This window comes from Photinus pyralis, unplaced genomic scaffold (assembly GCF_008802855.1).
Source record: "Photinus pyralis isolate 1611_PpyrPB1 unplaced genomic scaffold, Ppyr1.3 Ppyr1.4_LG10, whole genome shotgun sequence".
In the NCBI taxonomy this organism is placed as follows: domain Eukaryota; kingdom Metazoa; phylum Arthropoda; class Insecta; order Coleoptera; family Lampyridae; genus Photinus; species Photinus pyralis.
Window position 1 is genome coordinate 4331070 of NW_022170250.1, and position 23484 is coordinate 4354553.

Below are 23484 nucleotides of genomic sequence, written 5' to 3' on the forward strand. Positions count from 1 at the left end.
TGCAATTTCTCATTACACAACATGATACAAGTGGAGTTACTTACGTGGTCGCTAAGCTATCGTCGTGAACGTTCTTGCTGAACAAGTGCACCGCCCTCGCCAAATCCGACAGAGGGAGCTGCTGCCTTATGTGATGCACCAAGTCAGCCAGCGTAGAATAGGCAAGCGGACGCAGAGATTCGTGCGTAGTCCACCCTCTACCCAGCAGAATGTCCTCGTCGAACAGTTTTTCCATGTGGTTCACAAATTCTACAACACTGGTTTAGCAACAGCTTAGTTTCAAAATTCGCATATTACTGTTTCGCAAATCCGTAGCTAAAATGTGCCTCGCCGCTATAAGCAGCTCTCGTCGCAAGTGCGCCACTTCCATCGGACAGAGCGCGAGTAACTGCAGCATGCCCTGAACCATCATATTCGAATGGTTCGACACCACCTCCTGGTAAATCTTTATGATGTAGGCGAGAAACGACAAGGTTTTTATCTGCGCGCCCATGAAGTCGACAAATATTTCTTTGTTAAAATTGTCAGCTTGTCTAAAACCAAGTTTTCGTGTTAAGTTAGTCAATGAAAAATATGAAAAAAACCTACAAATTGTACCAAAAAAAATGCAAGTAGATTTAGAAAAAATTTTTAAAAAAATTCTAGGACATTCTAAAAATTGTATGGGCGTCGGAAAAAATTCTAAAAAAAATTCTAGAAAATTCAAGAAAGTTCTAAAATATTCAAAAAAAATCTACAAAATCCTAGCATATAAAAATTTCTAGAAAAAATTCAAGAAAATTCTAACAAATGTAGGAACGATATTTTATGGTGCCCCATAATGAAAAAGTAAAATGTAAACACAACTCCTATTTGATAAATGTGGCAAGCTGACTGGTCAAGTAAGCGAGATTCTGCACAGCTGGGTGTAAGGGTCTTAAGAGGCCGTGTTAAGGCAGTCGAGTTGCGTACGCGCTCCGGTCACGATCGTAATGGCCCTTTAATGTGAGTATCCCCCCGTGTAGGTGGTGAGTTAATTTTTTGATTGTCAGTGTTTCTGGAATTTTTTAATTTTTTAGAATTCTCTAAAAAGTTCTTAGAACTTTCTTAAATTTTGTACAACTTTCTTTGTATTTTATAGATTTTTTTTAGAACTTTTCTTGAATTTTTTAGATTTTTTTTCTAAACACGCATGCAGACAATTATCATTTTATACAATTTTTAAAATTTTCTAGAATTTTTTAGAATGTTAGTATAGTTAGTATAGGTTTATAATTTTAATGTACAGTAGCATGTTCTAAAAAATTAAAAAGTTCTAAAAAATGTTATAACATGCTAGTATGTACTGTACATTTTCTAGAATGTTTTTAAAACTCTTAAATTTTCCAATTTGCTAGATTTTTTCCGAACACACATAATGATTATTTTGTACAATTCTTACAATTTTCTAGAATTCCTTTAGAATTTTCTAAACATTTTTTAGAATTGTCCGAACGCACATGAGCGCAATGATTTTATACAATTTTTACAATTGTCTAGAATTTATTTAGAATATTTTTTGAATTTTTTAGAAGATTTTTTTAGAACTTTTCTTGAATTTTGAAGCATTTTTTCCGTAAGCACATTCACACACGCTTATTATTCCATACAATGTTTAAAACAAAAATTTTATCCGAGCGCAATGCACAGAATTATTTTTTTTCTAATATTATTTTCTAAAAGTTTTTAGAAACTGTAAGAATGTTTTAGAATTTGTTTAATCTTTTAGAATTTCCTAGAATGTTTTAGAACTGTCTTGAATTTTCTAAGAATTTTTTTCCGAACGCACATGCACACAATTATTATTTTATAGAATTTTTAGAACTTTCCAGAATGTTAGTTTACACAAAATTTAAAGAGGGAAAATCAATGTAGAATTTTGGTGTACACTACCAGCATTTTGTAGAATTTGTTTAGAATTTTCTAAAATTTGAATTTATTATTTATTAGAACTTCTCTTAAATTTCCTACAATTTTTTTAACTTTTCTAGAATTTTCCAGAATTTCTTTAGAACTTTCTAGAATGATTTAGAACTTTCATAAATTTTCTAGAATTTATTATTTATTTATTAGAACTTTCCTTGAATTTTTTACAATTTCTATTAAATTTTTTAGAGTTTTCCAGAATTTGTTTAGAACTTCCTAGAATGTTGTTAGAACTTTCTTACATCTTCTAGAATTTTCTCAGAATTGATTTCTGAACGCAGATTCACACAATGATTTTATAGAATTTTTAGAACTTTCTAGAATTTTCTTAGAACTTTAGTGTATACAACATGTAAAGTGGTTTCCCTGAGGGAAAATTACTGTAGAATTTTGGTGTACACTACGTTGTTAGTTTGTCTTGAACTTTTAGAAATTTTTTAAGTTTCTAGAATTTGATTTTTTTAGAATCTTTCCAGAAGTTTCTTGAATTTACTAGAATTTTTTTTCCGAACGCACATGCCCCCACAATTATTATTTTGTTAGTATTTTCTAGAAGTGTTTTAGAATCTTTCTCGAATTTTTTGAGATTTTTTAAAATGTTTAAATGTTTTTTGAATTGTTTAGAATTTTCTAGAATTTTTACCGAACGCACGTGCACACAATTATTATTTTATACAACTTTTAGAGCTTTGTAGAATTTTTAAATTTGAAGAAGGAAGATCACTAGAACTTTGGCGTACATTACCAGCGTTCTGTAGAATTTTTTAGAATCTTTCTTTTTGAATTTTTAAAATTGTGTAACGTTATTCCTAGAATTTTTTTAGAATTTTGTATAATTGGTTTGGAACGTTTCTTGAAGTTTCCAGAATTTTTTCCGAACGCACATGCACACCTAATTTCATACCATTTTTAAAATTTTCTAGAATTTTTAGTGTACACCAAATTCGAAGTAATTTACCCCGATGGAAAATCACTGTAAAATTTTTTAGTTTTTCTAGAATTTTCTTGAATTTTTTGGATTTTCTAGAACCATCTAGAAATGTTTACACAAAAATTGAAGAGGGAATATCACTAGAATTTTGGTGTACACCCGCGAACTTTCATAAATTTTCTAAAAACTTTTAGAATTGTTTTCCGCACGCAAAGATTTTTTTAAAACTTTAGTGCACGCATGTGAAGTGGTTTACCCCTAGTGTTTTGTAGAATTTTTTTGTTTATCTAGAATTTTGAGAATTTTTTTAATTTTTCAGAAATTATTTGGAATTTCGTAGAATTTTCTAGAATTTCTTTAAAATTTTTCCTAATTTTTTTTAGATTTTTTCCGAACGCACATGCACAAAATTATTTCATACAATTTTTAGAATTTTTTTTTAATTTTTTAGTATTTTCAAGAATGTTTTTAGAAATTTTTTGAATTTTGTAGAACTTTTTTCGAATTTTTCCTCGAATTTTTCCGAACAAACATGCACACAATGATTATTAACGAGCGACAAAAACCGAGTTTTGGACTTTGTCGTCTGTCGGTTTCGAAACTTCCAATTCTGTTTGTTGCAATAGGTCGACAATGATCAATGGACTAATTGTTTAAATGTTGGTCAATATTCGTCAACCGGAAGTGACTTTGTACACAAAATGTAAAGTTGTTCACCCCGAGGAAAAATTATTGTAGAATTAGTGTACACCACTATTGTTTTTTTCAAAACTTTTTCAGAATTTTTTCCGAACGCATGATTAGTTTAAACAATTCTTATAATTTTCTTGAGTTTTTTTACAATTTTTTAGATGTATGAAAAATATTTTTAGAATTTTTTCCGAGCGCAGAGGCACACAATTATTTTTTTATACAATTTTAGAATTTTTTAGATACATACTTTAATGTTTTTGGAGTATTTTTTAAAATGTTTTTAATTTTCTTGAATTTTTTTAGAACCCTGGAGGTAAAAAATTCTAAACAAATTCTAGAAAATTCAAAAAAGTTCTGCAAAAATTCAAAAAAAATTCTAGAAAATTCAAAAAGGTGCTAAAAATTCTAGAAAAATTTCAAAAAATTCCACAAAATGCTAGTAGTGTACACCAAAATTCTACAGTAAGTTGAACCGCTTACCTTTGCTGAGGGGACGGTTGAAGAGTAATTGTCGTCATTATCAGCGGAATAAAATCGCTAACATCCTGATGCACGCTTTGCTTGTACAGCTGATACATAAGCACCACAATAATAGGTAGCTCTTGCAAAACCTTCAGCGAGAGTATAGCTTTCGGTATCAAATTATACTAAAACTTAGCGATCAAGACACACGTTACCACCGCCGCGGTACTCACCACAATCGCCGTCCCATCTTTGGTCTTATTCTCGGTCTGTATCGTGGTAATGGTAAAGGTCTCCTTCAGCAGTTCCAGAATATTCAACTCGCTTAGATCCTTAACTTTAATCGCCGGCTTGGGTTCGAAAATCTTATTCATATGATTCGGCAAATCCGAATAGATGGTCTTGACGAACTGCAAGAAGTGCTGTATCTCCGTGTTAAACGCGGGCCTGTACTGCTTGTGAAGTTCGATGATAATTTTTAAACACACGAGCACGTTTTCTTCATTTTCTAGTTCGAGTAGTTTTAACATTAACGACAGTATCGGTTTTACGTACGGTCGTAGTGTATCATTGGTGGGCAAACGATGTAGCATCTCCAATATCAGCTTTCGCACCTAGCGACAAGGGTTTTTTAAACAAAAAGAGATGAGACCATTACAACTGACCTGTTGAATGTTGTATTCGGCTATAAAATGTGGTTCGCCTTCTTGCAATATTTTCAGAAATATCTTCAAAGAGTGATCCAAAAAGTTGCCATACAGTGGAGATGAGATTATAATCTGGAAAAGAGAAGTATTTAACATTTTGGATATTTCCGAAGATTCAGCAAGTAACAAAATTCAGAAAATTGAGAGTATCTACAAAAAATTCAAAAATCAAAAAAATTGCGATTATTGAAATGCACACTTTTAACACGTAGTTAACCCACTTTAATATGACGCGCTCGAGTAAATCGAGTACTTATAAAATTTGGAAAAATTCGGAAAATTTAAAAAAATCAGGTACAACTTAAAAAAATTAAGAAAAGTCCACAAAATTGAGAAAAAAGAGATTCGGTAATCCATACAAATTAGACTTACAAAAATTTAAAAAATTCCAAATAAGTCGTTTCTGGAATATAATTTTTTGAAAAAAAAAAAAATTCAAATTGTTAGGAAGTGAGAATTCGAAATGTTAATTTAAAATTTCGAATTCAAAAGAGGACACTGAACATTTGGTATCATGTAAAACATTCATAAACAAGAAAATCCGAAAATTTACAAAAATTAAAAATTCAAGAAAATTTGAAAAAATCTGACTCAAAGACTCGGAACAAATCAGTTACAAAGGTTACATGTTTACCTCAAAATTTTCGTTTATCTCCTGTGTGGCCTTCAGTTTGAGATCATCCTTGCAGTTTGGATCTGCCAGTGTCGTAACATAACTTCGAAATTTATTCATTTGTGTCGTAGCGGGGTCCATCATAACATGCCGTATTACTATTCTGTTAAAAATCTAAAAAAAACTGGTTAAATAACAACTAACTGAAAAGGAGCGACTATGGGTACTTACCATCGCAATATAACAATAAACAATTGAAGAGCAATCTCGCATTAGAGTAACATACACAAAGAAATAAAAATATTCAAACAATAAGTATTTGTGGGAGCTGGGCGTACGCGCCGCCACTGGAGTGAAGTTGCCTTAATTCATTCACGCGTCATTCATTCATTCATTCACAAATTGTATTATTTAAAATACACTTTAAAAATCAAAATAGAATTCTTCTAACATTTACAAATCTCCAGAGAGACATAATAATAAGGAAAAATTAAATTAAAAGCGGTTCTACTTAGAATATTAGCTAGTGAGAGTGTTTACAGAATTAGGTTAGGAAATTTTAATTCCAATTTATTGGAAAAGTATTCGCTGCTGGATGAATTTATTTTACTGAGTAATAAACTTAAGTGAAAGAGTTACTTACGGTTTGTTGTTCCTAAATTGTTACATTTGTTAACGTTTAGAAATACTAAAACCAAAATTCATACTGAAAACACAAAACAACATAGCGCCACCGGGCACCGGTTCGACAGCCGTAACCGTCCACCTAAATATGCTGTGGCTATTGACACACGCGAAAGTTCTACATAGGGTGTTGACAATTACGAGCATATTTTACCTTTCCGTGGTCTCCAGATCACTCTAGATTTTTCCTCAGCGAGTGAATAGCGCTATAGAAATAACTTAATATCCTCCGTGAAAGCTTAGGTTGCTTTGGAAACTCTGCCCCGAAATCAACCAAGGAACTACGAAGTTTAAGTTTTATTTATTTCCAATAGATTACATAAATGTAATATAGGACATGTCAAAATTTACATTGTTACATATAAAACATACAAGACGTTAAAACGAATTAAAATATATATCAGGGGAATAAAATTCCTTCTCCAGTAGGTATGATATTAATCAGAGTATGGCAGTATTTCAATTTTAAGTACTCATTACATTTTAATTACTTTTCAAACCGGTAATTAAATAATACTGATTACTATTTGAAAATAAGTAATCATTACTTTCAAGTAGTAATTCCTTTCAAATACTATTTCAAATAACTTTTAAGTACTCATTAATAATGTAATTGAAAAGTATTTCAAATACTTCTATTTAATTACTTTTGTAAGGTACGTTTATTCATTCTTACAAATGACCACCGAATTTCGAGGGTGTTTTAAAAATAGAAATATTCACAAAAAAAAAGGGACGTGTGAACTGCACGGTTAGGGTTGTTAATTGGTCTATAGGACTCGGGATCAAAAGGTCAGCCCGAGCCCGTCGTTCTAAGAATCCCTTAAAGGAGGGTTGACATTATTTTACTGCATTCATAGTAAAACTGAAAGCCATTGTGAGTGTGTGGGTGCTCTAATTGATTTAATTAAGTTGCAAATAGGTGAGTTTTCACTGAGCGGTTTACCCTTTTACATTCGCATGAATATAACATTTGTGTAGTTATTGGCATGAGTAAGAACTGTATTCCATCTCAAATATTTATATATATTATGTTTTTTTGTTTTTTTTTTTTTATTATTAAAGGCATCGACAGCTAAGGTCATTAGCCTATTATATGTCTAACCTACGCAAAACTACTTATAGTTTTCCGAATACATCAATTTCCTTTAAAAAAGCTATTAATTTTCTGATATTTCCAGCTGTTCGGGTCATTTCTAGTGGGTTCGCAGGTAGCTCAAAACGTCCCCTACTGATCGCCAACTGGGGTTAATTCAAGAACTAGTTAAATACTAAATTCTTCTTTAATTGCATGAAAGCATTTCAAGTGTTAATTAATTAGGTACCTACTGTGTAAACATTTATTATTTTCGAAATATTCAATACAAAAGTAGTTCTATTACTATTTAAATATAAAAATATTTCAAGTAGCAATTAGTAATTAATTACTTTGTTAATATTAAGTTATTTTATTTTCCAAGTACTCATTACAAAAATAACACAATTATTTTTCAATTACTATTTAATTACCCAATTACTTTTTAAAGGACTCAATAGAAAAGTATTTGAATTACTATTTAAAAATTTGTGAAGTATTTAAATATTTTGCAATGAATTTCTATTTGAATAAAGTAATTAAAATTTAAGTATTTATTACTTTTTTAAAAGTATTTTGCCATACTCTGATATTAATGCGCGTTTAATGTTGTTAGAGATCTAAATGCCGTTGGTAATTTATTGAACAGTTTTTTACCAAGTATATATGACGATTTGGAAGGGCACCTCGATGACTTGAAATGCCTTCTGATGCCGCTCTAGTCCAATTAACATTCTTTAATAACAGTTGTAGTGTACTTAACCCTCAGGTTCTACGCTAACTTCACACTACAAAAACACGGAAATGAAGTCAACCCGGCAACGTTTAAAAATAGCAATTCCCTCCAAAACAAAACAAGATCCCGCTTAAATTTGAAAAGTGGCACGTGATAAAACATCTAAGGCAGGGCCCCCTTACGTTAGTTGTAGACAACGCTTTGACCCAAAGCACAGTAGTAACCCCCGTTCGTGCTTTCTAGGTGGCGCAGGCAGCTTTTCCCCACCCAGAAATTGCATGGTTGCCAATTCTCAAGAATGTATATATCGTCGTAAGTTGTATATACAGGGTGGAACCTCTCAAAGGTAATGTTAAGTACAATATTTATAAGGGAACAATTGTTAAGGTATGTATGGAGTAAAATATATATTTAAATTGCAATAGTTAATGCGCCAGTGTGCCTGATGAGCCGAGTGAAAAACAAAGGCGCCAAAAACAAGTCGTTCGTTTTCTAATATAGTGAGTGTAGTCATTAAAATTTACCCTTTTTTATGTTTTAAAACGTGTTTTTTAAAATCGAATTTATAATTTATTTCATAATCACAATCACCACATTTGAAATACTTAGAAACTTTATGTTCCTTGAAGCTGCCGTTAATATTATTAAGATTATAATCACAATCCGCCCATTTGAAATCCTTAGAAGCCTTATGTTTTAAAAATGTAGTTGCGTTTAATATTTGTCTCATAATCACAATCACCACATTTGAAACCGTTTAAAACTTTATGTTTTAAAAGATGTCGCTTGAAGCGGCCTTTAACATTTGTCTCATAATCACAATCAGCACATTTAAACTCCTTAGAAAGTTTATGTGTTAAAAGATGTTGTTTGAAGCTGCCTTTAACATTGGTTTCATAATCACAAACGCTGCATTTAAAATCTTTAAAAACCCTATGTTTTAAAAGATGTTGTTTTAAACTGCCTTTAACATTTGTCATATAATCACAATTAGCACATTTAAAATCTTTAGAAACTTTATGTGTTAAAAGATGTTGCTTGAGGCTGCCTTTAACATTTGTATCATAATCACAATAAGCACATTTGAAATCTTTGGAAACTTTATGTTTTAAAATATGTCGTATGTAGTTACGTTTAATATTTGTGTCATAATCACAATCGGCACATTTAAAATCCTTTGAAGCTTTATGTCTTAAAACATGTCGTTTGAAGGTCCATTTATCATTGGTCCAGAAATCACAACCAGCACATTTAAAATCTTTAGACACTTTATGTATTAAAAGATGTCGTCTGAAGCTGCTTTTAAAATTTGTCTCGTAATCACAATCGGCACATTTAAGATCCTTACACTCTTTATGTTTTAAAAGATGTGTTTTAAAACTGTCTTTAAGATTTGTCTCATAATCACAATCAGCACATTTAAAATCCTTGGAAACTTTATGTCTTAAAATATGTCTTTTGAAGGTCCATTTATCACTGGTCCAGAAATCACAATCAACACATTTAAAATCTTTAGAAACTTTATGTATTAAAAGATGCCGTTTGAGGGTGCCTTTTAAATTTGTCTCATAACCACAATCGCCACATTTAAAATCCTTAGAAACTTTATATTTTAAAAGATGTTGTGTGAAGTAGCGTTTAACATTTGTGTGATAATCACAATTCCTACATTTAAAATCATTAGAAACTTTATGCTTTAAAAGGCGCTGTTTATCAAGATTTTTAGTTTCGTATTTAGTATTTGTCTCATAATCACAACTAGCTGTTTTGCATTCGGCAAAAAGATGACCTTGAGAGTCTGAGTGTTGGTGTACTTCTTCATTACAAAGAGATTTAGCACACTGTGTACTAATGGTAATTTCGTCCTTTACTGTTACCAAAACTTCGTTGCTTACTGAAACGTGTCCTTGAAGAAAGGAATGGATTTCTTCTTCTTGTTTTGGTTCGATTTTAATGAGTGGCACAACATCATATCCGTCCATACCTAACGACAATAATGTTATAAATAAATGTGTTAAAATTCTGTTTGGATTTATAAAAAATGTATACAAAGGGAGATCCCAGAGCAACAAGATATTACCTAAATCCTATCTAAGTAACAGAATTTGTTGAATAAGAGTTACACTGTTATTTTCTCACTCAAACCACTTGGTCTATGAACTTCTCTAAGAGACTTTAGAAAAAAGTGTCTTAGATCATATAACTATTATCCAAATTGATCCAACCAACATCTAACATCACGTTACTTAGGTACAGTCGCGATTAAGATAAACAGTGAGAGTGAGACCGCTGGTGGCAGCACAATGTAAAGACCGCCATTTTGTTTATTTACAATGGCCAAAAGTAATCAATATTGGTATTGTAGTTTATACGGCAGTAAAAGTAAATGCACTTGCAAAAATTATTTCCTTATCTCGATTTCTTCAAGAATTTAAAGGTGATCAATGCAATTTTACAACTAACATAGGTAACTTAAAAACGGCATATTCACAAGGTTGACATAAAACCAATATTGAGTCATATGCACATATGTGAAGCATCAACTAAAAGAAACGATTAGCAATTGGTTATCACCAAAAGTCGCTCTTTTCTAAGCTAAGACCTTGCTAAACTAAGACGCATTAAAAACAAATGCACACACATCAATGTCTCTAGCATGTGGCTTAATTGCATTTTTACGTGCAACGGGCAAGTATTTCAAAAGGATGAGGCATATCACATATTCATTATTATCAGGATCAAATAGTGCAAGGCTAGTATAACAACAAAACAATGAAACATGTCGTGGTAAACTATTAGTACAAAGTAGGTAAAATTGATGCAATGTCAAGTACAAATATTCAAAAATTTTGACCTTTGATTAATAATTTCAAGTTGGTTGCAGTTAAAGTTATAACAACAGGTTGAAATGCACGGAATGTGACTGATTTGTTGTGCTATAAATAAAACCCATCTGTTAAGAGCAAGATGGAAAATTACATGGTCTTGTAGGGCAAATTTAATCTTACCAGAACATATGTGGAAATCACAACTCATATCACGCATAGATTTCATTAGCAGTATCTCGCCCCCGAGACAGGTAACCCGCCCATCGTTCGGGATTTCAGCCTACAGTTGAATGTCGAGATCAGCCCCGGTATTGAGGGCTGTAACTCATTTGGTTACAGCTTTTTATTGCCCCAGTGACCGTCTCTTCAAGGCGAAAATGTTAGTTTACAAACAGCAAGTCGATACACTTGCGCACAACAAACAGTTCGATAATTTATACATGTTTAAAATAATGCCCAACAATAAACCACGTAATTGAAACATTATACCCAACAAAAAAACCCGATTTCAAACAAAAGGTTAACGGTATTAAACAAATGAATCTTGACTGAGGTTAAATCAAGTCAACTTCAAAATCAAAGATTGAAACTCACAGAAAATATAAGATATGACACACAATATAGTACAAAGAAATGCTTTAGACAGCATAAAAACCAGCAGACGTTTACGGAGCGATGCTTTCGTGAGAGCCATTAAAATCAAGATGTCAAACGTAACCAATGTTCGTGCTCTCCCGCGCAGAGAACTTTTCTCTCCTAAACATTGCGTGATTGCCAGCTCTCAAAAATGTGTGCATCATCGTAGATTGTATATAGAGGATGGAACCAAGTAATATTTCACAAAATGGATTATAAGGGTGTACCATTATGTAATTGAACAATGGAGCTAGGCATTCGCGTTAAATTTTTTGCAGCGAAGTCTAAAGCATAAATTCATAAGGGCAATTTTGCAGTTTTAAACTGTGCATGATTATACTGCTGCTCAATAGAGGGCGCTTTGCTTGCAAGTAAATGGATGGTTATATCTAGGGAATATACAAATCTACTTATGATCTATATGATCTAAGGCAGTAAAGTATGCAAAAATACAAAAATTCATAACGATAGCGAAACGACTTGCGTTACTGTACACAGTGCATGAATTTATATGGAGTACTTACAACATTGTCAGACACAGGCATGCAGATAAGTTCAGATTGTTGTATAGTACAGTATGGTCAAATGTATTTCGCGAGTGTTTGAGTGAGAACATAACAACTTATTCAACAAATTCTGTTACTCAGAAAGTAAGTAAGTAATGTCTGATTGCACAGAGATCTACCTTTGTCCTTTGTGTTCAATACCAAAATACGTTTTTGATAAATCATAAATCCAAACATATTTTTAATACATTTATTTATAACAATATTGTTGTTAAATGTTAGGTATGGACGGAAAAGATGTGCCACTCATTAAAATCGAACCAAAACAAGAAGAAGAAATCCATTCCTATCTTCAAGGACACGTTTCAGTAAGCAACGAAGTTTTGGTGACCGTAAAGGACGAAATTAAGATTAGTACACAACGAGGTACACAGTGTTCTAAATCTCTTTATAATGAAGAAGTACAGCAACACTCTGACTCTCAATGTCATCTTTTTACTCAGTGTAAAACAGTGTCTAAAGATTTTAAATGTGCTAGTTGTGATTATGAAACAAATGCTAAACGCCACTTAACACAACATCTTTTAAAACATACAGTTTACAAGGACTTTAAATGTACCGATTGTGCTTATGAGACGAATTTAAAAGGCAGCTTCAAACGCCATCTTTTAATACATAAAGTTTCTAAAGATTTTAAATGTGCTGATTGTGATTTCTGGACCAATGATAAATGGACCTTCAAACGGCATATTTTAAGGCATAAAGTTTCCAAGGATTTTAAATGTGCTGATTGTGATTATGAAACAAATCTTAAAGACAGCTTAAAAAAACATCATTTAAAACATAAAGTTTCAAAGGATTTTAAATGTACCAATTGTGATTATATGACAAATTTTAAAGGCAGCCTCAAACGACATCTATTAATACATAAAGTTTCCTCGAAAGTTTCTAAAGATTTTAAATGTGCTGATTGTAAGACAAATATTAAACGCAACTACATACGACATCTTTTAAAACATAAAGCTTCTAAGGATTTCAGATGTGCTAATTGTGATTATGGGACAAATAATAAAGATGCCATCAAACAACATCTTTTAAAACATAAAATTTCTAAAGATTTTAAATGTGCCGATTGTGATTATAAGACAAATATTAAACGCAACTACATACGACATCTTTTAAAACATAAAGCTTCTAAGGATTTCAGATGTGCTAATTGTGATTATGGGACAAATAATAAAGATGCCATCAAACAACATCTTTTAACACATAAACTTTCTAAGCATTTTAAATGTGCTAATTGTGATTATGAGACAAATATTAAACACAGCTATATGCGACATCTTTTAAAACATAACGCTTCTAAAGATTTGAAATGTGTTGATAGTGATTATGAGACAAATAAACAATAAATTTGATCCTAAAAAACATGTTTTAGCACATAAAAGAGGCTAAAGTTTTTAGACAGCACTTACCTCGACACACTTATGTTAGAAAAATGGTCGAATTGTTTTCAGCGCCTTTACTTTTTTTTTTTACTAATTAGGCCGTGGCTCCCAACCCGTACGCTAAATGGTTAAAAGGGATCCTGACTCATACTGCTAATCTAATATATTAAATTAAATACTCTCAATTAAAAATTGTTTCGATTATAAATATTGTAGTGCTCCTAACCCCCCACATTCTAAGCTAACTTTAACACTACACAACCCGGCAACGTTTAAAAATGTACATTGCAGTGGTTACAAAGAGACAAGAGTGGCTATCTATCATATATATAAGAACATAATATATGCTACCTATAATGAAAGGTGGCTATTCGCTCTAGAAACTAAACACTTAAACGCTTAAATTTGAAATCGAAAAGTGGTACGTGATTCCAGTGTTTCTTTAAGGTACTTCTCTGGGGGGAGGGGGGGGGCACCTATAGGTACTTGACTATACTTTTGCGAAATTCAAGTTAAATCAAATAATGCATTGTACCTATTCCCTTTATTAATAAATAGACAATGCTATTACTGGTACATTTTATAAAATAAACACTTGAAGAGCGCGCAAATTCTAGTTAACAGCTGAGTGCTGATCTGGCAACATCTACCGGTTCCCTTCACATCCTTCAAAAAAGTCTTGGGGGAAATTGGAGAAGCATGAAAACGTTCTTCACCTCATACAGTAAGTGTAAAAATGGAAAATCTCAAGAGACAGGCAATGAAAACACCAATCTGGGCAGAGTGAAAGTGAGTTTGTTTGTGGAGAGTATTCTTGACAAAGTGAATGATGATTTTGGACCATGGAGAAAAGCTCAGAGTGCAAGGTTAAATTATACCAACAAGGACACTGTGTATGAACTTCTGGAGTGTATGGGTCAAGCCTTGAGGAATGATTTGATTTGAAGAAACTATTAGCCTAGGAAAGTACATCTTTGGAAAACGAAATAGAGCTGACTATAATGTTTAGAGTTGTGGAAGCTAAAGTTTGTTTAAAAATGGCCACCCGAATGACTATTCCTTCCAAAACTAAACAAGATCCCGCTTAAATTTGAAAAGCGGCACGTGATAAAACATCTAAGGCAGGGCCCCCTTACGTTAGTTGTAAACAACGCTTTGACCTGAAGCACAGTAGGGAAGGAATGTTACATAAAACACTGAAATTGTGAAAAGTTTTATTAATAATGTAGTGTACTTAACCCCCAGGTTCTACGCTAACTTCACACTACAAGAACACGGAAATAAAATAAACCCGGCAACGTATAAAAATGGCCACTCGAATGACTATTCCCTCTAACACTAAACAAGATCCCGCTTAAATTTGAAAAGTGGCACGTGATAAAACATCTAAGGCAGGGCCCCCTTACGTTAGTTGTAAACAACGCTTTGACCTGAAGCACAGTAGGGAAGGAATGTTACATAAAACACTGAAATTGTGAAAAGTTTTATTAATAATGTAGTGTACTTAACCCCCAGGTTCTACGCTAACTTCACACTACAAGAACACGGAAATAAAATAAACCCGGCAACGTATAAAAATGGCCACTCGAATGACTATTCCCTCTAACACTAAACAAGATCCCGCTTAAATTTGAAAAGTGGCACGTGATAAAACATCTAAGGCAGGGCTCCCTTACGTTAGTTGTAGACAACGCTTTGACCCAAAGCACAGTAGTAACCCCCGTTCGTGCTTTCTAGGTGGCGCAGGCAGCTTTTCCCCACCCAGAAATTGCATGGTTGCCAATTCTCAAGAATGTATATATCGTCGTAAGTTGTATATACAGGGTGGAACCTCTCAAAGGTAATGTTAAGTACAATATTTATAAGGGAACAATTGTTAAGGTATGTATGGAGTAAAATACAGGGTGATTCCTATAGTACCTGCCACCGTTTGGGAGCGTATAGGGGGTGCCTAGGGGAGTATTTTGATATAGGACACTTGGGGTCGGAAATCTGAAATAAGGGCGCCAGAACCAAATTTATCTTCTGGAATTTCACGCCTGTATGTAGGCAACCCAACCGACCGACGTTTCGCGCGGAGCGATGCAGAGCGAGTAAGCGCGAGGAAGCGACATGGGAGGGAAGGAAGGAAAACGACAGTCAAAAGCAATAACGTTTACAAGTGTTCAACGTGGCCACCGTTGTTCTCAATGCACTTCCTACATCTAGCCAACTATTATTATACTATTGGCATAGTGTTTATTCACTTGATACGCGTCGTTGCAGACGGGATTTCGTGGGTTTAAACAAAATTCTGATCAAGTGTCAGCCACACATCGCCGCCTGAGATCGCTCCGTGTGCACCGCCGGCCGGTTGGGTTGACTACCTACAGGCGCGAAATTCCAGAAGGTAAATTTGGCTCTGGCACCTTATTTTAGATTTCCGACCCCAAGTGTCCTATATCAAAATACTCCCCTACGCACCACCTACACGCTCCCAAACGGTGGCAGGTACTATAGGAATCACCCTGTATATATTTAAATTGCAATAGTTAATGCGCCAGTGTGCCTGATGAGCCGAGTGAAAAACAAAGGCGCCAAAAACAAGTCGATCGTTTTCTAATATAGTGAGTGTAGTCATTAAAATTTACCCTTTTTTATGTTTTAAAACGTGTTTTTTAAAATCGAATTTATTATTTATTTCATAATCACAATCACCACATTTGAAATACTTAGAAACTCTATGTTCCTTGAAGCTGCCGTTAATATTATTAAGATTATAATCACAATCCGCCCATTTGAAATCCTTAGAAGCCTTATGTTTTAAAAATGTAGTTGCGTTTAATATTTGTCTCATAATCACAATCACCACATTTGAAATCGTTTAAAACTTTATGTTTTAAAAGATGTCGCTTGAAGCGGCCTTTAACATTCGTCTCATAATCACAATCAGCACATTTAAACTCCTTAGAAAGTTTATGTGTTAAAAGATGTTGCTTGAGGCTGCCTTTAACATTTGTATCATAATCACAATAAGCACATTTGAAATCTTTGGAAACTTTATGTTTTAAAATATGTCGTATGTAGTTACGTTTAATATTTGTGTCATAATCACAATCGGCACATTTAAAATCCTTTGAAGCTTTATGTCTTAAAACATGTCGTTTGAAGGTCCATTTATCATTGGTCCAGAAATCACAACCAGCACATTTAAAATCTTTAGACACTTTATGTATTAAAAGATGTCGTCTGAAGCTGCTTTTAAAATTTGTCTCGTAATCACAATCGGCACATTTAAGATCCTTACACTCTTTATGTTTTAAAAGATGTGTTTTAAAACTGTCTTTAAGATTTGTCTCATAATCACAATCAGCACATTTAAAATCCTTGGAAACTTTATGTCTTAAAATATGTCTTTTGAAGGTCCATTTATCACTGGTCCAGAAATCACAATCAACACATTTAAAATCTTTAGAAACTTTATGTATTAAAAGATGCCGTTTGAGGGTGCCTTTTAAATTTGTCTCATAACCACAATCGCCACATTTAAAATCCTTAGAAACTTTATATTTTAAAAGATGTTGTGTGAAGTAGCGTTTAACATTTGTGTGATAATCACAATTCCTACATTTAAAATCATTAGAAACTTTATGCTTTAAAAGGCGCTGTTTATCAAGATTTTTAGTTTCGTATTTAGTATTTGTCTCATAATCACAACTAGCTGTTTTGCATTCGGCAAAAAGATGACCTTGAGAGTCTGAGTGTTGGTGTACTTCTTCATTACAAAGAGATTTAGCACACTGTGTACTAATGGTAATTTCGTCCTTTACTGTTACCAAAACTTCGTTGCTTACTGAAACGTGTCCTTGAAGAAAGGAATGGATTTCTTCTTCTTGTTTTGGTTCGATTTTAATGAGTGGCACAACATCATATCCGTCCATACCTAACGACAATAATGTTATAAATAAATGTGTTAAAATTCTGTTTGGATTTATAAAAAATGTATACAAAGGGAGATCCCAGAGCAACAAGATATTACCTAAATCCTATCTAAGTAACAGAATTTGTTGAATAAGAGTTACACTGTTATTTTCTCACTCAAACCACTTGGTCTATGAACTTCTCTAAGAGACTTTAGAAAAAAGTGTCTTAGATCATATAACTATTATCCAAATTGATCCAACCAACATCTAACATCACGTTACTTAGGTACAGTCGCGATTAAGATAAACAGTGAGAGTGAGACCGCTGGTGGCAGCACAATGTAAAGACCGCCATTTTGTTTATTTACAATGGCCAAAAGTAATCAATATTGGTATTGTAGTTTATACGGCAGTAAAAGTAAATGCACTTGCAAAAATTATTTCCTTATCTCGATTTCTTCAAGAATTTAAAGGTGATCAATGCAATTTTACAACTAACATAGGTAACTTAAAAACGGCATATTCACAAGGTTGACATAAAACCAATATTGAGTCATATGCACATATGTGAAGCATCAACTAAAAGAAACGATTAGCAATTGGTTATCACCAAAAGTCGCTCTTTTCTAAGCTAAGACGGAAGACCTTGCTAAACTAAGACGCATTAAAAACAAATGCACACACATCAATGTCTCTAGCATGTGGCTTAATTGCATTTTTACGTGCAACGGGCAAGTATTTCAAAAGGATGAGACATATCACATATTCATTATTATCAGGATCAAATAGTACAAGGCTAGTATAACAACAAAACAATGAAACATGTCGTGGTAAACTATTAGTACAAAGTAGGTAAAATTGATGCAATGTCAAGTACAAATATTCAAAAATTTTGACCTTTGATTAATAATTTCAAGTTGGTTGCAGTTAAAGTTATAACAACAGGTTGAAATGCACGGAATGTGACTGATTTGTTGTGCTATAAATAAAACCCATCTGTTAAGAGCAAGATGGAAAATTACATGGTCTTGTAGGGCAAATTTAATCTTACCAGAACATATGTGGAAATCACAACTCATATCACGCATAGATTTCATTAGCAGTATCTCGCCCCCGAGACAGGTAACCCGCCCATCGTTTGGGATTTCAGCCTACTGTTGAATGTCGAGATCAGCCCCGGTATTGAGGGCTGTAACTCATTTGGTTACAGCTTTTTATTGCCCCAGTGACCGTCTCTTCAAGGCGAAAATGTTAGTTTACAAACAGCAAGTCGATACACTTGCGCACAACAAACAGTTCGATAATTTATACATGTTTAAAATAATGCCCAACAATAAACCACGTAATTGAAACATTATACCCAACAAAAAAACCCGATTTCAAACAAAAGGTTAACGGTATTAAACAAATGAATCTTGACTGAGGTTAAATCAAGTCAACTTCAAAATCAAAGATTGAAACTCACAGAAAATATAAGATATGACACACAATATAGTACAAAGAAATGCTTTAGACAGCATAAAAACCAGCAGACGTTTACGGAGCGATGCTTTCGTGAGAGCCATTAAAATCAAGATGTCAAACGTAACCAATGTTCGTGCTCTCCCGCGCAGAGAACTTTTCTCTCCTAAACATTGCGTGATTGCCAGCTCTCAAAAATGTGTGCATCATCGTAGATTGTATATAGAGGATGGAACCAAGTAATATTTCACAAAATGGATTATAAGGGTGTACCATTATGTAATTGAACAATGGAGCTAGGCATTCGCGTTAAATTTTTTGCAGCGAAGTCTAAAGCATAAATTCATAAGGGCAATTTTGCAGTTTTAAACTGTGCATGATTATACTGCTGCTCAATAGAGGGCGCTTTGCTTGCAAGTAAATGGATGGTTATATCTAGGGAATATACAAATCTACTTATGATCTATATGATCTAAGGCAGTAAAGTATGCAAAAATACAAAAATTCATAACGATAGCGAAACGACTTGCGTTACTGTACACAGTGCATGAATTTATATGGAGTACTTACAACATTGTCAGACACAGGCATGCAGATAAGTTCAGATTGTTGTATAGTACAGTATGGTCAAATGTATTTCGCGAGTGTTTGAGTGAGAACATAACAACTTATTCAACAAATTCTGTTACTCAGAAAGTAAGTAAGTAATGTCTGATTGCACAGAGATCTACCTTTGTCCTTTGTGTTCAATACCAAAATACGTTTTTGATAAATCATAAATCCAAACATATTTTTAATACATTTATTTATAACAATATTGTTGTTAAATGTTAGGTATGGACGGAAAAGATGTGCCACTCATTAAAATCGAACCAAAACAAGAAGAAGAAATCCATTCCTATCTTCAAGGACACGTTTCAGTAAGCAACGAAGTTTTGGTGACCGTAAAGGACGAAATTAAGATTAGTACACAACGAGGTACACAGTGTTCTAAATCTCTTTATAATGAAGAAGTACAGCAACACTCTGACTCTCAATGTCATCTTTTTACTCAGTGTAAAACAGTGTCTAAAGATTTTAAATGTGCTAGTTGTGATTATGAAACAAATGCTAAACGCCACTTAACACAACATCTTTTAAAACATACAGTTTACAAGGACTTTAAATGTACCGATTGTGCTTATGAGACGAATTTAAAAGGCAGCTTCAAACGCCATCTTTTAATACATAAAGTTTCTAAAGATTTTAAATGTGCTGATTGTGATTTCTGGACCAATGATAAATGGACCTTCAAACGGCATATTTTAAGGCATAAAGTTTCCAAGGATTTTAAATGTGCTGATTGTGATTATGAAACAAATCTTAAAGACAGCTTAAAAAAACATCATTTAAAACATAAAGTTTCAAAGGATTTTAAATGTACCAATTGTGATTATATGACAAATTTTAAAGGCAGCCTCAAACGACATCTATTAATACATAAAGTTTCCTCGAAAGTTTCTAAAGATTTTAAATGTGCTGATTGTGATTATAAGACAAATATTAAACGCAACTACATACGACATCTTTTAAAACATAAAGCTTCTAAGGATTTCAGATGTGCTAATTGTGATTATGGGACAAATAATAAAGATGCCATCAAACAACATCTTTTAAAACATAAAATTTCTAAAGATTTTAAATGTGCCGATTGTGATTATAAGACAAATATTAAACGCAACTACATACGACATCTTTTAAAACATAAAGCTTCTAAGGATTTCAGATGTGCTAATTGTGATTATGGGACAAATAATAAAGATGCCATCAAACAACATCTTTTAAAACATAAAATTTCTAAAGATTTTAAATGTGCCGATTGTGATTATAAGACAAATATTAAACGCAACTACATACGACATCTTTTAAATCATAACGCTTCTAAAGATTTGAAATGTGTTGATAGTGATTATGAGACAAATGTTGTAGGCATCTTTTAAAACAAAGTTTCTAAGGATTTCAAATGTGCTGATTGTGATTATGAGACAAATAAACAATAAATTTGATCTTAAACAACATGTTTTAGCACATAAAAGAGGATAAAGTTTTTAGACAGCATTTACCTCGACACACTTATAGAAAAATGGTCGAATTGTTTTCAGCGCCTTTACTTTTCATTGGCTAATTAGGCCGTGGCTCCCAACCCGTACGCTAAATGGTTAAAAGGGATCCTGACTCATACTGCTAATCTAATATATTAAATACTCTCAATTAAAAATTGTTTCGATTATAAATATTGTAGTGCTCCTAACCCCCCACATTCTAAGCTAACTTAACACTACACAACCCGGCAACGTTTAAAAATGTACACTGCAGTGGTTACAAAGAGTGGCTATCTATCATATATATAAGAACATATATGCTATCTATAATGAAAGATGGCTATTCGCTCTAGAAACTAAACAAATTCCGCTTAAATTTGAAATCAAAAAGTGGTACGTGATCAAACATCCAGTGTTTCTTTAAGGTACTTCGTGGGGGGAAGGGGGGGCGCACCTATAGGTAATAATAATAATAATAGACTATACTTTTGCGAAATTCAAATTAAATCAAACAATGCATTGTACCCTTTATTATAGTATATTAAGTATGGAGAACGGTAAGGGATTTTTACCGTTCGAAGACAATTGTTTGGAGGAGGAGCGGAGCAACGACTCCAATTATTGTCTGAGAACGGTAACCCTTAACGTTCGACGTGCTTATAACATTTTTTGCGCGATCGAAATTAAAATTATGCAACCAATATAAATATGCACTAAGAAATTAACGAGCAGAATAAATCGAAATGATCGAAGTGGTATGGTGTACATCACTAGGTAACCAGTTTATTTGTCAAAACTGAAATTAATAATTTCTTGTGTATGTGTCTGATGTAGTTTGCTAGCTTTGCACTTCCGTTATGACTTTATGAGCGAGGTATTCGCCGGTGGCCGAATGGTATGTCGCAGATTTTACAGAACAAAATTGTAATTGGAATGTATTAAGAAAAACGAAAGCACATCTTCAAACACATTGATCTCTATTGCTTCAGGTTTAAATGAAGAACTTGTTCTTTCTATAGGAAACATCAGCACAAATTGTACGTTTAATGTAACAATAATTAAAGATTAAATGTAATGTAAGACTGTCAACATTGAACTGATTGTTTTTAAAAAGGCGTCGGTAAGTATTTTTGCTGTTCTGTTTTTAGATCGGTAAGTAATTTTGGCGTCGTCGTAATCATAGCAACTGGTAAATTCCACTTACTGTCATGGAAACACACATGGTAAATAGTCAGAAATGACCGATCGCGCAAAAATGAATAGACAATGCTATTACTGGTACATTTTATAAAATAAACACTTTTGAAGAGCGCGCAAATTCTAGTTAACAACTGAGTGCTGATCTGGCAACATCTACCGGTTCCCTTCACATCCTTCAAAAAAGTCTTGGGGGAAAAATGGGAAATTGGAAAAGCATGAAAACGTTCTTCACCTCATACAGTAAGTGTACAAATGGAAAATAAGCGTAATCCCGCTCCTGCAAGATGGGTAACCCGCCCCTGGTTTCGGGGTTTCGAGCCTACAGTTGGATGTCGAAGACAATCACGGAATTAGGTGTCGTAACTAAAATTTGACTATACAGTTTTTACCACTCCCGTGACTGCTTCATTCACGGAGAAAATTATTAGTAACAAAAACAAGTCAGTACATACATCAAACTAAATGGTAATTTCCACATATTAAAATAAAATTATCAAAACTTACATGAATGTTACTGCAGGATCAAGACCAAGTAATGAACATCAATAAACATAAATTAAGCAAACATTACACCAAAAACGTAAACAATTACAAACAATAACATAACGGTATCACACATGTGATTCTGCATTACGGTTAAACCAAGTAAATTTCAAAAACGAAGATTAAAACACACAAAAAATATAAAATGACACTGAACACAAATACGATATAAAGAAATGCAAACATTACTAACTGAATTAAATAACCCAAAATAACAACAAACGCATTTATTCACGACCGCCATTCAAAAAAAGATGCCAAACGTAATCCCCGTTCGTGCACACATTTTGTCCTTGCCAGCTGCTTCCTGCAGGAATGAAAACCAAAAAGTCAAAAGGTTGTTTCGTGTTTTAAACGAAATATTTATTTATTGTCTTTCTCTCATAATGCTTTTTTTAGAGGTGCCCCTGCAAGCAGTCTTAAGTCTGGTATTTACCTTACGAATTAGGAAAACCTAAGCTGGAAGAATGCTTGAAACTGTTCTAAGGAAATGTCCATCTCTGCCACAGACGAAAAATTCTCACCCCCAGCACAGATTCGAACACCCGATCTCCGGCTATGTGGCCCAAAGCCTCTACCGCTGAGCTATACAGCTACATATAGCTGTGCCATATTATTGAATTAGAAGTAATTTGTGGTAAAGACGAATTTTATCTAAAATAAGGATCAAAGTTAGCATTGACACCCGTTTTCTGGCTGGAAATTACCAGTTTTAGTGATCACTCTGTAGATGAATACCCGGTATCTTAGAAGCGTTTTAAGTTGGGCGCTTCGTTACGAAGATTCTCGCTGCGAAAATTTTTATTTATTTCTGTTGAGTTGGAAAGAAAATCAGGGGCCGTATTTAATTTTCCATTTGCAACCGGTCCCGTAGGAATATTTAAATTATTTTTAGAGCCGCCGAAAGCGTCCGTTAAACATTACATTACATAACCGATTTTAATTTCTAATGGTATACGAAAACCAGTATTAAACCGGCAAGGTCGTGCAGTGTAAAGAAAATATCAACGTGATGACGGATTTCGCAGCTTGAC

General features: G+C 33.3%; 4 protein-coding genes across 7 annotated transcripts in view; 1 reads left to right on the plus strand and 3 right to left on the minus strand.

The window, feature by feature from the left end:
- Positions 1-6182, minus strand: part of LOC116160948 (transcription-associated protein 1) — a 70120-nt gene extending 63938 nt beyond the window's left edge. Inside the window, 7 exon segments of the mRNA XM_031474101.1 lie at positions 45-249; positions 298-533; positions 4049-4215; positions 4264-4644; positions 4696-4809; positions 5372-5524; positions 5994-6182. Of these exon segments, the coding sequence (XP_031329961.1) occupies positions 45-249; positions 298-533; positions 4049-4215; positions 4264-4644; positions 4696-4809; positions 5372-5494 (1226 nt within the window). The 5' untranslated portion in view covers positions 5495-5524; positions 5994-6182.
- A 1882-nt stretch (positions 6183-8064) lies between these two features.
- LOC116162514 (gastrula zinc finger protein XlCGF46.1-like) lies at positions 8065-11974 on the minus strand. Of its 2 annotated transcripts, none has more exons than XM_031476145.1 (2): positions 11834-11974; positions 8065-9829 (listed from the first exon to the last, which is right to left on the minus strand). In XM_031476145.1, exon 2 carries the CDS (start codon positions 9825-9827, stop codon positions 8535-8537), a length of 1293 nt encoding a protein of 430 aa, XP_031332005.1. In that variant the 5' UTR covers positions 9828-9829; positions 11834-11974; the 3' UTR covers positions 8065-8534. The 2 variants fall into 2 exon arrangements, with proteins under 2 accessions (XP_031332005.1, XP_031332004.1); XM_031476144.1 differs by lacking the exon at positions 11834-11974 and adding an exon at positions 9926-10246.
- A 3811-nt stretch (positions 11975-15785) lies between these two features.
- On the minus strand, positions 15786-19337 carry LOC116162506 (zinc finger Y-chromosomal protein 1-like). Of its 2 annotated transcripts, none has more exons than XM_031476135.1 (2): positions 19197-19337; positions 15786-17185 (listed from the first exon to the last, which is right to left on the minus strand). In XM_031476135.1, exon 2 carries the CDS (start codon positions 17181-17183, stop codon positions 16059-16061), a length of 1125 nt encoding a protein of 374 aa, XP_031331995.1. In that variant the 5' UTR covers positions 17184-17185; positions 19197-19337; the 3' UTR covers positions 15786-16058. The 2 variants fall into 2 exon arrangements, with proteins under 2 accessions (XP_031331995.1, XP_031331994.1); XM_031476134.1 differs by lacking the exon at positions 19197-19337 and adding an exon at positions 17282-17678.
- Positions 18687-20924, plus strand: LOC116162507 (zinc finger protein 724-like). 2 transcript variants are annotated; one of them, XM_031476137.1, is made up of 3 exons: positions 18687-19326; positions 19461-20132; positions 20301-20924. In XM_031476137.1, the coding sequence occupies exons 2-3, from the start codon at positions 19463-19465 to the stop codon at positions 20603-20605; spliced, it is 975 nt and encodes a 324-aa protein (XP_031331997.1). In that variant the 5' UTR covers positions 18687-19326; positions 19461-19462; the 3' UTR covers positions 20606-20924. The 2 variants fall into 2 exon arrangements, with proteins under 2 accessions (XP_031331997.1, XP_031331996.1); XM_031476136.1 differs by having other exon boundaries at positions 18687-19322.
- The last annotated feature ends 2560 nt before the right edge of the window (positions 20925-23484 follow it).

Excerpts from the sequence above, each read along its gene's own strand:
- LOC116162514 (XM_031476145.1), bottom strand. The coding sequence starts at position 9,827 with ATGGACGGATATGATGTTGTGCCACTCATTAAAATCGAACCAAAACAA.
- LOC116162506 (XM_031476135.1), bottom strand. The coding sequence starts at position 17,183 with ATGGACGGATATGATGTTGTGCCACTCATTAAAATCGAACCAAAACAA.
- LOC116162507 (XM_031476137.1), top strand. The coding sequence starts at position 19,463 with ATGGACGGAAAAGATGTGCCACTCATTAAAATCGAACCAAAACAAGAA. Across the intron at positions 20,133-20,300 it reads TTCCTCGAAAGTTTCTAAAG|ATTTTAAATGTGCCGATTGT; the intron begins ATTTTAAATGTG and ends AAATTTCTAAAG.